Raw genomic sequence first — 15,207 nt, 5'->3', positions numbered from 1 at the left:
TGATATTATTTAATCCTGAGTTATTTAATCAGGTGTCTCTTATCAAATTTACATTCAGATTTGAAAATATGTATTTTGATATATTCAACTGATTGTTCTGTATCTATTTCCCTTTAACTACTTTTCATTTAACCTTGGCCAAATTGCTGTTGGGGTTTTTATTAAACTACAACAACATTTACGATTATTAAAACACCTATTCAGATTATGCCCAAACAATACACGTCACAGAGAATCACATTAAAGTGTTTTAGATGTTTGCAGATTAACTCTTTTTTTCCCCATCATTTTGCAATTGTGAGCTGTGACCTCCTTTAGGATTAAGCTCCAATGTTTTTTTTCCATCTAAATCACCTTAATTCCAGCAGGCATATAAAACAAGCTAGTAATAAACCAAGAGATCATTGTTACTGGGATTAAAAGGTTTAGGGTCTTATGAGGAGAAATTGTGAACTGATAACGATTTTGGTTTTTTTCTGGCCCTCCCGCATCCTTTAATAAAATACACAAACCATAAAAATACAAGTCCTACTCCCCCCCTCCCATATGTGCTGCAGCACACACCCAGCCATATTGGTTTACCGTTATTCCAGCTGCACCAGTAAGGGGGAATCCCATTCTATATATATATATACATAGGCACAAACAGGACAGAAGCCGGAGCCCTGCACCCCCCAGGCCATGGGTACCAGAGAGCACCTAGCACTGTTCGGGCCACCCATGCTGGCACTGACACTCTCCCTCCTGGGTAAGTCACAGGGTTGCTTGCACAGCAGGTTACCAGCAAAAAGGGTTAAATTGTTTTATTCCCAATAAAGCCCTATATGTGCATTTTTCCAATGTCCCTATAAAAGGCTCCATTCTCTATAGTCTTCATAATACATTTTGCCATTTCTGTACCAGTAACAAAGATTCCTCTTGAGGTCTCAATGCAATAAATTTTCTGTTATTATTAGGAAAATACTCTGTTCCCTGTCACTATTATAGGACCTTGTTCTAAAAATGATGTGACCTCATTATAATAATAATTATATCTATCTATATCTCACTGACTACATCTGCAGGGAATGGATTATATGGAACAGTTTATATAGAGCAATGGGAGGAGTTTGATTTATATATATATATATATATATATATATATATATATATATATATATATATATATATATATATATATATATATACACACACACACACACATTTAAAATATGCTCACGCTCACACACAAACACACACACTCACACACAAACCGAACCACACACACTCAATACATATACATCCACTGAGGTACTGGTTAAATTTGAAAAGTTAATACCATTTAGTGTATATATACTACACACACAAAGAAGAGAGAGGAATTACATGCTGCAACTGAAGACATTATAAAGGGGGGTTATATAAAGAAATAGGAAGAGTTGTAGGGAGATGCTAATGGTGAAATATGAGGAGTTATATTGATTTTTTAGAGCAACAGGAGAAGTGATAAGGAGATGTTATAGGAAGCAAGACAAAGAGGCCTATTTAACAAATGTCTGTCGGACCTGATCCGACAGTGTGGATCAGGTCTGACAGACATCGCTGAATGCGGAGAGCAATACGCTCTCCGTATTCAGCATTGCACCAGCAGCTCTTGTGAGCTGCTGGTGCAACGCTGCCCCCTGCAGACTAGCGGCCAATGGGCCACCAGTAGGGGGTGTCAATCAACCCAATCGTACTCGATCGGGTTGCATTTCGGCGATTCCTGTCCGCCTCCTCAGAGCAGGCGGACAGGGTTATGGAGCAGCGGTCTTTGTGACCGCTGCTTCATAACTGCTGTTTCTGGCGAGCCTGCAGGCTCGCCATAAACACGGGCCATCAAGCTCCATTCTGAGCTTGATAGATAGGCCCCAAAGCATTAGAGGGAAGGGAAGTTATAAAAAAGAGTTGTCATGAGATGCAGGACACAGCATAGAAGGTACAACACTATTTTATTGCAGAGCATAGAAGTATACAGCTTGTGCAACACATCTAACTTAGTAACTGCAACATAGACAATAACGGACCTAAACCACGCCCCCATCTGATGACGTCACTTCCCACTCTCATCACAAGAGTTATATGATTTAGTTATATAGAGCAACACTCCTACACTACATCACACACTCATACACTTCGCAATCTTACACTCACACTACATACAATATGCACATGCACTTGCACTCACTCACGCACACTATACACATACACTCACATGCACACACACACACACTTGCACTACACACATACATTTTCACTCACATGCACACTCTTACAAGTTACACTCACACTACATACACCCTACACAGACTCATACACTTAATCACACTCTTACACTCACACTACATACACCCTACACAGACTCATACACTTACTCACACTCTTACACTCACACTACATACACTACACACTCACACTTGCACTCACACACACTATACACTACATACATACCCTTACACCAACACACACACTTACACTCACACTACATACACCACACACTCACTGTTACTCACACTACATACACCACACAAAAACTCATACACTCACTCACACACTCTTACACTCAAACTACATACACCACACACACACTCTTACACTCACACTTCTTGTTAAGGTTGTCACACATAGACACCACTTTCACACTCTTACACTCACACAGTTACACTCTATAACATACACACAACACGCACCATACACACTCTTAAACGCACACACACTCTTACATTCACAGTACATACACCACACACTCTTACACTCACGCTACACACTTTATACACCACACACATATACACACACTCTTACACTCACTCTACATACAACACACACAACCACACACTCTTATACTCACACTACATACACCACACACACACTCATACTCACACTACATACATAACACATTCACACACAGAAACACTTCCACTCACTCACACTAACTACATACACCACACACACACTCTTACACTCACTCACACACACTGTTACACTCACACTACATATATCACACAAAAACTCTTACACTCACTCTCACACACACACATACTCACTCACACCAAATACACATTATCACACTCTCACACACACACACACACACACACATAGATTCTACAGTTTATATTTATACACACATATTTACAAACACTGACATCAAAAAATAAGTTCAACTTCTTTTGCAATGTAGATCAATATTTTCCTACAATTTAAAATGGTCAGCGTTCTGCACTTCATTTATTATTAATATTTTGAAACAATATGCACAGAAGGACAGTCTCTCAGGCTAAGATGCCCTTGGCGATACCTATTCAAAAAGACTGAATATACTTAGTTTTTTTTCTAATACAAAGTATGTTGTTTGTTATATAAAAACAATTCTTCATATTTTATTTAACTTGTTTAATATTCTCCCCACTTTTACAGATCCAGAAACAATCAGGAAAGTGCTGCTTAAAGGGATAAGAAACCCCATTTTTTTAATTTCATGATTCAGATAGAGCATGTCATTTTAAACATCCTATTCTACTTTTATGATCAATTTGTCTTCGTTCTCTTGATATCTTTTGTTGGAAAGCAGGGACATATGCTTAGGAGCCGGACCATATCTGAAGCACTAGGTGGCAGCACTATTTCCTGCCATATAGCGCTCCAGATGATGGTATCTCTTCAACAAAGAATATCATGAGAACAAAGCAAATTTGATAAGTAAACTAGAAACTTTTTTAAAAATGGTTATGTTCTGTCTGAATTACAAAATATGTTTTGGGGGTTTTATATCGCTTTTATATAAATGTTCATAATATTTTCTTATCAGAAAGCATAAAGAGACATTCTAGAGTAACAGGAAAATGCTACAACATTTGCTTTCCAGGAACACCCCCATCCTGTTGCAAACGAGTATATGTCCAATCAACATAAATTACAGCCTCTAAATTTTAAAAGGACCTTTATTATCTCATAGTAGGGTCCAAAGAAAAATACAAAGGTTCAGGCCTGCAATAGGCCCTTAGTCATGAGGCTGAAATTTATGTTGATTGGGTATTTGGCCAGTATATGTCCAGTATATGGCCAGTAGCTATATCCCAGAGGAGCACGGTATAATTGTGTATTTAACCCCTTTACAGGAATTGAAGAAAATAATAAAATGTTCAATAAAATATGTAAAAAAATAAAACTTTTGTACAAACCATTATCAAGCCTCCCCCGTTCCTTGAGGAGGGGTGTGATGCATAATATTAATTTTCACTATATTCACTTGTTACCCATAATACTGAAAATATAAACCTGTCAAAATAAAAACACTATATTCACAAAATATTTATTAATATATATATATATATATATATATATATATATATATATATATATATATATATATATATATATATATATATATATATACTGTATATATATATATATATATGACCACACTCGCTGGATTTCCACAAGGTTTCCAGCCTAATCCCCAAATACAGAGAGTATCCAAAGGAAGGAAATCCCTGGTGTAGTATGTTAAGAATCCACAGTCATAAATCAAAACATAAGCCAAATTTGCACTCACTTGTAACAACCTCAACACTTTTCACAGCCAGTGAAATCCTCTTTGTCCAGTTCCTTTATGTCTCTCCCAACAGAAGATGAACCGTTATTTGGCGCCAAAAGATGAGCAAGAAGTCTTCCCGTGTGACTGCCGATTGCAGTGCTTTATAGGGTGGGACAGCTGTTCATCTTCTGTTGGGAGAGACATAAAGGAACTGGACAAAGAGGATTTGACTGGCTGTGAAAAGCCTCCCTGCTTTCATTGTATAGTGTTGAGGTTGTTACAAGTGAGTGCAAATTTGGCTTATGTTTTGATTTATGACTGTGGGCTCTTAACATACTACACCAGGATCCTTTTGTCGGTGCACCCTTCCCTCTTCTGTTGTCTATTTATATATATATATATATATATATATATATATATATATATATATATATATGTATACCTGTATATATTTATTTATTTCTTAATACATTGTTACATATTCTGCTTTGAGCAACTTAAAGGGACACTGAACCCAATTTTTTTCTTTTGTGATTCAGATAGAGCATGCAACTTTCTAATTTACTCCTATTATCAAATTTTCTTAATTCTCTTGGTTTCTTTATTTGAAAAGCAAGAATGTAAGTATTAGATGCCGGCCCATTTTTGGTGAACAACCTGGGTTGTTCGTGCTGATTGGTGGATACATTTACCCCCCAATAAGTGTGATGTCCAGGGTCTGAACCAAAAATTGGCTGGCTCCTTAGCTTAAATGCCTTCTTTTTTCAAATAAAGATAGCAAGAGAACGAAAAAAAATTGATAATAGGAGTAAATTAGAAAGTTGCTTAAAATTGCACGCTCTGTCTAAATCACGAAAGAAAAAAATTGGGTTCAGTGCGCCTTTAACAAATCACATTCATTTTCCATTTTTTTATATTAACTGTGGTGTTAAAAGGACAATGTACTGAAAACTTTTAGCTCCTTTAATATGTGTCCAATTATCCTTTTTATCTAATTGAGTGTATAACTTTGTTTACAATTAGTTCATTTACCTTTATTTTAATGTTTTAAATAGCAGATTTTTCCTGTTGAAACCTCCATCCATACTGAAAATGTCATTACTGCAGTAAATGGCTACAGAAAAGCTATGATAACAAGAGGCTTTAGATGAAATCAACCTTAAAGTGATGGTGGAAAGAGAGTGCAGCCCTTTTTAATGGTTGCTTCTGCATTAGCTTTAAATACAGTGAACTCATCTGCTGCTTCCTTAAAGGGAAAGTTTACCCTAAATTTGTCTCCACTGTAATTTGTGTACAATGATCCATTTTACCTGCTGGAGTGTTTTAATTGTTCACAAATAGCTCCTTTTACTTTATTTTTCCATTTGAAATGACTGTTGGTTTCTGTGGTATCCCTATCTATTCTAAAAGTTTCTTTACTTAAATGGACATAATACTCATATGCTAAATCACTTGAAACTGTTGCAGTATAACTGTAAAAAGCTGACAGGAAAATATCACCTGAGCATCTCTATGTAAAAAAAGGAAGATATTTTACCTCACAATTTTCTCAGCTCAGCAGAGTAAGTTCTGTGTAAAAAGTTATACTCAACTGCTGCTCAGCTGCAGGTAAAAAAAAAATGAAGAAATGAACAGCAGCCAATCAGCATCAACAGTGCTGAGGTCATGAACTCTTTTACTGTGATCTCATGAGATTTGACTTAACTCTCATGAGATTTCATTGTAAACTTCCTTACACTGAATAGGGAAATAAGATGAGTGTGCACGAAAGCTCTGTCCTGGGACAGACATACTGATTTGTTGCTTAGAACTCCTTTACAATGAGATGTCGCTACTGAGAAATTTTTGAGGTAAAATATCTTTCTATTTTACATAGAGATGTTCAGGTGATATTTTCTAGTCAGCTTTTTACAGCTATACTGCATAACTTTCAAGTGTTTAAACATTTGGGTATTATGGCCCTTTAAGTATAGGTTAAAGGAAACCTGTGTAAACATAGCAGGAGAAGAAATTACACTCCCAGTATGAGGTAGAAGAGATAAGCAATAAAATGTTAAATTTCAATTGTTCTATGTATTGGGCTTTGGTTTTCAGGGCTTATATAAAGAACCAATTTTGTGTACAGAAAAAGATCAACTAAGAATATCTGATTTACCTGCAAGCTCAACACATTTTGATTGGTTGTGGTTTCAAAGAACAAAAACAGCTATTTCAAATACAAAACTAAACATAAATAATCAATTTCTCAAACATGTTATACTCTGCAGCTGGTATAAGAAGCCATGGAAACACATTAAAAAGGTAAAATTAGTTTTACAGTATAATGTCCCTTTAAGTTTGCTGTCCTTTTAAATTGCTTTGAAAAGCAAGTTACTTATTTTTCCCCTCCTGCTTTTTTTGCTCAGATTTAAAGACAAGACATAATTTATGTAAGAACTTACCTGATAAATTCATTTCTTTCATAGTGGCAAGAGTCCAAGAGCTAGTGACGTATGGGGATATACATTCCTACCAGGAGGGGGCAAAGATTCCCAAACCTCAAAATGCTATAAATACACCTCCCACCTCACTCATATCTCAGTTTAACATATAGCCAAGTAATGAGGTGTAAAAAAAGGAGTAAAAAGCATACAAAAAGAGGAACTGGAAAAATAATGTGCTTTATACCAAAAAAATCATAACCACAAAAATAGGGTGGGTCTCATGGACTCTTGCCACTATGAAATAAATTAATTTATCAGGTAAGTTCTTTCATAAATTATGTTTTCTTTCATGTAATTGGCAAGAGTCCATGAGCTAGTGACGTATGGGATATAATACCCAAGATGTGGAAGTTCACAAGTCACTAGAGAGGGAGGGATAAAATAAAAACAGCTATATCCGCTGAGAAATTAAATCCAAAAAAATTATTACGTTTTCTTAAAAATGTAAAAAAACTCAAATTAAAGGCACTAGAATCAAACTGAGACAGCTGCCTGAAGAACCTTTCTACCAAAGGCTGCTTCTGAAGAATCAAACACATCAAAATGGTAAAATTTAGTAAATGTATGCAAAGAAGACCAAGTTGCTGCTTTGCAAATTTGATTAACTGAAGCTTCATTCTTGAAAGCCCAAGAAGTGGCAACTGATCTAGTAGAATGAGCTGTAATTCTCTGAGCTTTGTGAATGAAAAGTTTCAACCAAGATGCCAGAAAAATGGCAGAGGCTTTCTGACCTTTTATGGAACCAGAAAAAATAACAAATAGACTAGAAGTCTTTCTGAAATCTTTAGTAGCCTCAACATAATATTTCAAAGCACTTACCACATCCAAATAATGTAAAGACCTTTTAAGAGTATTCTTAGGATTAGGAAACAAAGAAGGAATAACGATTTCCCTATTAATGTTGTTAGAATTCACAACTTTAGGCAAAAATTTAAACGACGTCCGCAAAACAGCTTTATCTTGATGGAAAATCTTTTAAGGAGACTCACAAGAGAGAGCAGACAATTCAGAAACTCTTCTAGCAGACGAGATAGCCACAAGAAATAACACTTTCTAAGAAAGTAATTTAATATCCAGAGAATGCATGGGTTCAAAAGGAGAAGCCTGTAAAATCTTCAATACCAAATTTAGACTCCAAGGAGGAGAAATAGATTTAATAACAGGTTTGATAAGAGTCAAAGCCTGAACAAAACAGTGAATATCAGGAAGCTTAGCAATCTTTCTATGAAAAAAGATAGAAAGAGCAAGAATGTGTCCTTTCAAAGTATTTGCAGACAACCCTTTATTTAAACCATCCTGAAGAAACTGTAAAATCCTAGGAATTCTGAAAGAATGCCAAGAATAATCATGGTTAGAACACCATGAAATATATGTTTTCCAAACCCGATGATAAATCTTCCTTGAAACAGACTTACAAGCCTGTATCATAGTGCTAATTACTGAGTCAGAGAAACCTCTATGACTAAGCACTAAGGCCCATATTTATCAAGGTCTGTCGGACCTGATCCGACATTGCGGATCAGGTCCGACAGACCTCGCTGAATACGGCGAGCAATACGCTCGCCGTATTCAGCATTGCACCAGCAGCTCACAAGAGTTGCTGGTGCAACGCCGCCCCCTGCAGACTCGCGGCCAATAGGCCACCAGCAGGGGGGTGTCAATCAACCTGATCGTACTGGATCGGGTTGATTTCCAGCGATGTCTGTCCGCCTGCTCAGAGCAGGCGGACAGGTTATTGAGCAGCGGTATTTGTGACCGCTGCTTCATAACTGCTGTTTCTGGCGAGTCTGCAGGCTCGCCAGAAACATGGGGCATCAAGCTCCATTCGGAGCTTGATACATATGCCCCTAAGCGTTCAATTTCCATGCCTTCAAATTTAGAGATTTGAGATCCTGATGGAAAAACTGTCCTTGAGACAGAAGGTCTGGCCTTAAAGGGAGTGACCGAGGCTGGCAACTGGACATCCAGACAAGATCCGCATACCAAAACCTGTGAGGCCATGCGGGTGCTATCAGAAACACATAAGATTGTTCCATTATGATCTTGGAGATCACCCTTGGAAGAAGAACCAGAGGCGGAAAAATGTAAGCAGGTTGGTAAAACCAAGGAACTGCTAAAGCATCCACTATCTCCGCCTGATGATCCTTGGACCTGGAAAGGTACCTGGGAAGCTTCTTGTTTAGACGAGAGGCCATCAGATCTATTTCTGGAAGATCCCACATCTGTACAAGATGAAAAAACACAGTCTGACGGCTGAGATAATCCACTTCACAATTATCTACACCTGGGATATGAATCGCAGAAATTTGATAAGAGTTGAATTCCGCCCAAGAAAGTCCCTCCTCGATGATTGACATATGCCACTGTTGTGATATTGTCTGTCTGAAAACGAATGTAAAGTAACAGAGGCCAAAGCTGAAGAGCTTTGAAAATAGCACAGAGTTCTAAAATATTGATTGGTAACCTCGCATCTTGAGGATACCAAACCCCTTGTGCTGTTAGAGACCCCAGACAGCTCCCCAACCTGTAAGACTTGCATCTGTTGAACAATAAGGTGATGGTCTAACCACCAAGTCAGAGAGAGTTGAGTGTTGGGATTTAAGTATATCAGTTGTGATATCTGAGTATAATCACTGCACCACTGGTGCAACATGCAAAGCTGTAGAGGCCTCATATGAAAACGAGCAAAGGGGATTGCGTCCGATGCTGCAGTCATGAGACCTAAAACTTACATGCAATAGTCACTGAAGGGAATGATATAGACTCAAGGTTTAGAGAAGCTAAAACCAACTTCATTCGTCTCTTGTCTGTCAGAGAAAGAGTCATGGACACTGAATCTATCTGAAAACCTAAAAAGGTGACCCTTGTCTGAGGATTTTGATCCTCCAACCATGTCTTTGAAGAAACAACACTAGTTGTTTTGTGTGAGATTCTGCTAAATGAAAAGATTGAGCTAGTACCAAGATATCGTCCAAATAAGGAAACACTGCAATACTCTGCTCTCTGATTACAGATAGAAGGGCACAGAGAACCTTTGAGAAGATTCTTGGAGCTGTCGCTAGGCCAAATGGAAGAGCAACAAATTGGTAATGCTTGTCTAGAAAAGAGAATCTCAGAAAACGAAAGTGGTCTGGATGAATTGGAATGTGAAGATAAGCGTCCTGTAAGTCTATTGTGGACATGAAATGACCTTGCTGAACAAAAGGCAGACTAGTCCTTATAGTTACCATCTTGAAAGTTGTGACTCTTACAAAACGATTTCAAATTTTCAGATCCAGAATTGGTCTGAACGAATCTTCTTTCTTTGGGACAATGAACAGATTTGAATAAAAACCAAACCCTGTTCCTGCTGAGGAACTGTAACAATCACCTGAGGAACTGGAACAATCACCCCTGAAAGTTCTAGGTCTGAAACACACTTCCGAAAAGTCTGAGCCTTCACAGGGTTTGTTGGAACATGAGAAAGAAAGAATCTTCTCATGGGAGTTCTTATTCTGAAATCTTTTCGATAGCCTTGAAAAACAATATCGTGAATCCACTGATTTTGAACATAATCTGTCCAAATGTCTTGAAATAATTTCAATCTGCCCCCCACCAGTTGAACTGGTTTGAGGGCTGCACCTTCATGCAGTTTTAGGGGCTGGATTTGGTTTCTTATAAGGCTTGGATTTATTCCAATTCAGAGATGGTCTCCAATTAGAGCCAGAGGCCTTAGGGGAAGGAGAGGTCTTTTGTTCTCTATTCTGACGAAAGGAACAAAAATGATTGGGAGCTTTAAACTTACCCTTAGATTTCTTATCTTGGGGCAGAAAAACTCACTTTCCCCCAGTGATAGTGGAGATAATAGAATCCAATTGAGAACCAAATAAATTATTACCCTGAAACGATAGAGATAGAAATCTAGATTTAGACACCATATTAGCATTCCAAGATTTAAGCCATAAAGCTCTTCTAGTAAAAATAGCTAAAGACATACGCCTAGATTTAGAGTTTTGCGTTAGAAGGGGTGCGTTAGCTATGCATGCTTTTTTCTGGCCGCACCTTTTAAATACCGCTGGTATTTAGAGTTCACAGAATGGCTGCGTTAGGCTCCAAAAAAGGAGCGTATAGCATATTTACCGCCACTGCAACTCTCAATACCGGCGGTGCTTACGGACGCGGCCAGCTTCAAAAACGTGCTTGTGCAACAATTCCCCCATAGAAAACAATGGGGCAGTTTGAGCTGAAAAAAAACCTAACACCTGCAAAAAAGCAGCGTTCAGCTCCTAACGCGGCCCCATTGTTTCCTATGGGGAAACTCTTCCTAAGTCTGCACCTAACACCCTAACATGTACCCCAAGTCTAAACACCCCAAACCTTACACTTATTAACCTCTAATCTGCCGCCCCCGCTATCGCTGACCCCTGCATATTATTATTAACCCCTAATCTGCCGCTCCGTACACCGCCGCAACCTACGTTATAGCTATGTACCCCTAATCTGCTGCCCCTAACCCCCGCCGACCCCTATATTATATTTATTAACCCCTAATCTGCCGCCCCCAATGTCGCCGCCACCTACCTACAATTATTAACCCCTAATCTGCCGACCGGACCTCACCGTTACTATAATAAATGTATTAACCCCTAATCCACCTCACTCCCGCCTCACTAACCCTATAATAAATAGTATTAACCCCTAATCTGCCCTCCCTAACATCACCAACACCTAACTTCAAGTATTAACCCCTAATCTGCTGACCGGACCTCACCGCTACTCTATTAAATTTATTAACCCCTAAAGCTAAGTCTAACCCAAACACTAACACCCCCCTAAATTAAATATAATTTAAATCTAACTAAATAAATTAACTCTTATTAAATAAATTATTCCTATTTAAATCTAAATACTTACCTGTAAAATAAACCCTAATATAGCTACAATATAAATTATAATTATATTGTAGCTATTTTAGGATTAATATTTATTTTACAGGCAACTTTGTATTTATTTTAACCAGGTACAATAGCTATTAAATAGTTAATAACTATTTAATAGTTACCTAGTTAAAATAATTACAAAATTACCTGTAAAATAAATCCTAACCTAAGTTACAATTAAACCTAACACTACACTATCAATAAATTAATTACATAAAATACCTACAATTATCTACAATTAAACCTAACACTACACTATCAATAAATTAATTAAATACAATACCTACAAATAAATACAATTAAATAAACTAACTAAAGTACAAAAAATAAAAAAGAACTAAGTTACAAAAAATAAAAAAATATTTACAAACATTAGAAAAATATTACAACAATTTTAAACTAATTACACCTACTCTAAACCCCCAAATAAAATAACAAAGCCCCCCAAAATAAAAAAAATGCCCTACCCTATTCTAAAATTAAATTAGAAAAGCTCTTTTACCTTACCAGCCCTTAAAAGGGCCATTTGCGGGGCATGCCCCAAAGAATTCAGCTCTTTTGCCTGTAAAAAAAAAACATACAATACCCCCCCAACATTACAACCCACCACCCACATACCCCTAATCTAACCCAAACCCCCCTTAAATAAACCTAACACTAAGCCCCTGAAGATCTCCCTACCTTGTCTTCACCACACCGGGTTCACCGATCGGTCCAGAAGAGCCTCCGATGTCTTCATCCAAGCCCAAGCGGGGGCTGAAGAGTGACGTCCATCCTCCGGCTGAAGTCTTGATCCAAGCGGCAAATGAAGAAGTCCATCTTCGGGCAGAAATCTTCATCCTATCCGGGCAGAAGAGGACATCCGTACCAGAAAACATCTTCATCCAGGCGGCATCTTCTATGTTCTTCCATCCGATGACGAGCGGCTGATCTTGAAGACCTCCGGCACGGATCCATCCTCTTCGTTCGACGTCCAACTGAAGAATGAAGGTTCCTTTAAGGGACGTCATCCAAGATGGCGTCCCTCAAATTCCGATTGGCTGATAGGATTCTATCAGCCAATCGGATTTAAGGTAGGAAAATTCTGATTGGCTGATGGAATCAGCCAATCAGATTCAAGTTCAATCCGATTGGCTGATTGGATCAGCCAATCAGATTGAGCTCGCATTCTATTGGCTGATCGGAACAGCCAATAGAATGCGAGCTCAATCTGATTGTAGATTGTACAATCTGATTGTAGATAATTGTAGGCATTTTATTTAAGTAATTTATTGATAGTGTAGTGTTAGGTTTAATTGTAACTTAGGTTAGGATTTATTTTACAGGTAATTTTGTAATTATTTTAACTAGGTAGCTATTAAATAGTTATTAACTATTTAATAGCTATTGTACCTGGTTAAAATAATTACAAAGTTGCCTGTAAAATAAATATTAATCCTAAAATAGCTACAATATAATTATTAGTTATATTGTAGCTATATTAGGGTTTATTTTACAGGTAAGTATTTATCTTTAAATAGGAATAATTTATTTAAAAGAGTTCATTTTTTTCGTTAGATTTAAATTATATTTAACTTAGGGGGGTGTTAGTGTTAGGGTTAGACTTAGCTTTAGGGGTTAATACATTTATTAGAGTAGCGGTGAGGTCCGGTCGGCAGATTAGGGGTTAATAATTGAAGTAGGGTGTCGGCGATGTTAGGGAGGGCAGATTAGGGGTTAATACTATTTCTTATAGGGTTATTGAGGCGGGAGTGAGGCGGATTAGGGGTTAATAACTTTATTATAGTAGCGGTGAGGTCCGGTCGGCAGATTAGGGGTTAATTATTGTAGGTAGCTGGCGGCGACGTTGTGGGGGGCAGATTAGGGGTTAATAAATATAATATAGGGGTCGGCAGTGTTAGGAGCAGCAGATTAGGGGTACATAAGTATAACGTAGGTGGAGGCGGTGTGCGGTCGGCAGATTAGGGGTTACAAAAATGTAATCGAGTGGCGGCGATGTGGAGGGACCTCAGTTTAGGAGTACATAGGTAGTTTATGGGTGTTAGTGTACTTTAGAGCACAGTAGTTAAGAGCTTTATGAACCGGCGTTAGCCCAGAAAGCTCTTAACTACTGACTTTTCTCTGCGGCTGGAGTTTTGTCGGTAGATTTTTAACGCTCACTTCAGCCAAGACTCTAAATACCGGCGTTAGGAAGATCCCATTGAAAAGATAGGATACGCAAATTGCGTAGGGGGATCTGCGGTATGGAAAAGTCGCAGCTGGAATAGGAAAAACTTCAATAGAATTCAAACGTTTGCTAGTTTTGTTAGCAAGAGGACTAGACTCCTCAATACCCAAAGTAAACAATACTTCCTTTAATAAAGAACGAATATATTCAATCTTAAAAAGAAAAGTAGATATGTCAATTTCAGTATCTGAAGCAGGATCCTCTGAGCCAGAGAAATCCTCATCAGCAGAAGATACTTCAGTATCAATACAAATTTCATCAGATTTATGAGAAGTTTGAAAAGACCTTTAACGTTTATTTGAAGGCGGAATAGCAGTCATAGAGGCCTATTTAACAAAGGTCTGTCAGACCTGATCCGACAGTGTAGATCAGGTCCGACAGACCTCACTGAATGCGGAGAGCAATACGCTCTCCGTATTCAGCATTGCACCAGCAGCTCACTGAGCTGCTGGTGTAACGCCGCCCCCTGCAGATTTGCGGCCAATCGGCCGCCAGCATGAGGCTGTCAATCAACCCGATCGTACTCGATTGGGTTGATTTTCGGCGATGTGTGTCCACATGCTCAGAGCAGGCGGACAGGGTCATGGAGCAGTGGTCTTTAGACCGCTGCTTTATAACTGCTGTTTCTGGCGAGCCTGCAGGCTCACCAGAAACACGGGCCCTCAAGCTCCATCCGGAGCTTGATAAATGAACCCCATTGGCTTCTCTATGGCTGCAGCAATATAACTTTTCACATCTGCAGGAATACCATGTACATTAGACTGTGAAGGAGTAACAGTAGATGTATTTGTACTTGTAGAAACATTATCAGCATGTAATAATTTATCATAACAAGTGCCACATATTTGAGCTGAAGAAGTAAGATCAGCTAATTTACAACAAATACACTTAGCTTTGGTAGAATTGTGTTCAGGCAGCTTAGTTCCTACAGTAACATCAGAGGGAGGATCAGTTTCAGACATCTTGCAAAATGTAACAAAAAAGAAAAAATAACATTTAAACAAAATATCCAATTTCCTCAAAATA

At 38.1% G+C, this 15,207-nt stretch overlaps 1 protein-coding gene across 1 annotated transcript in view; it reads left to right on the top strand.

Annotated features, from left to right (window-relative positions):
* Positions 1-601: 601 nt before the first annotated feature.
* SCN2B (sodium voltage-gated channel beta subunit 2) overlaps positions 602-15,207 on the top strand; it is an 84,313-nt gene continuing 69,707 nt past the window's right edge. The window contains exon 1 of the mRNA XM_053691288.1: positions 602-748. Coding sequence (XP_053547263.1) covers positions 682-748 — 67 coding nt within the window. The 5' untranslated portion in view covers positions 602-681. The remainder of the gene's footprint in view (positions 749-15,207) is intronic.

The sequence above is a fragment of the Bombina bombina genome, chromosome 8, assembly GCF_027579735.1.
Source record: "Bombina bombina isolate aBomBom1 chromosome 8, aBomBom1.pri, whole genome shotgun sequence".
NCBI classification, from domain to species: Eukaryota; Metazoa; Chordata; class Amphibia; order Anura; family Bombinatoridae; genus Bombina; species Bombina bombina.
The sequence above is the reverse complement of the archived record's forward strand: the minus strand, read 5'-3'. Positions and strand labels throughout refer to the sequence as shown.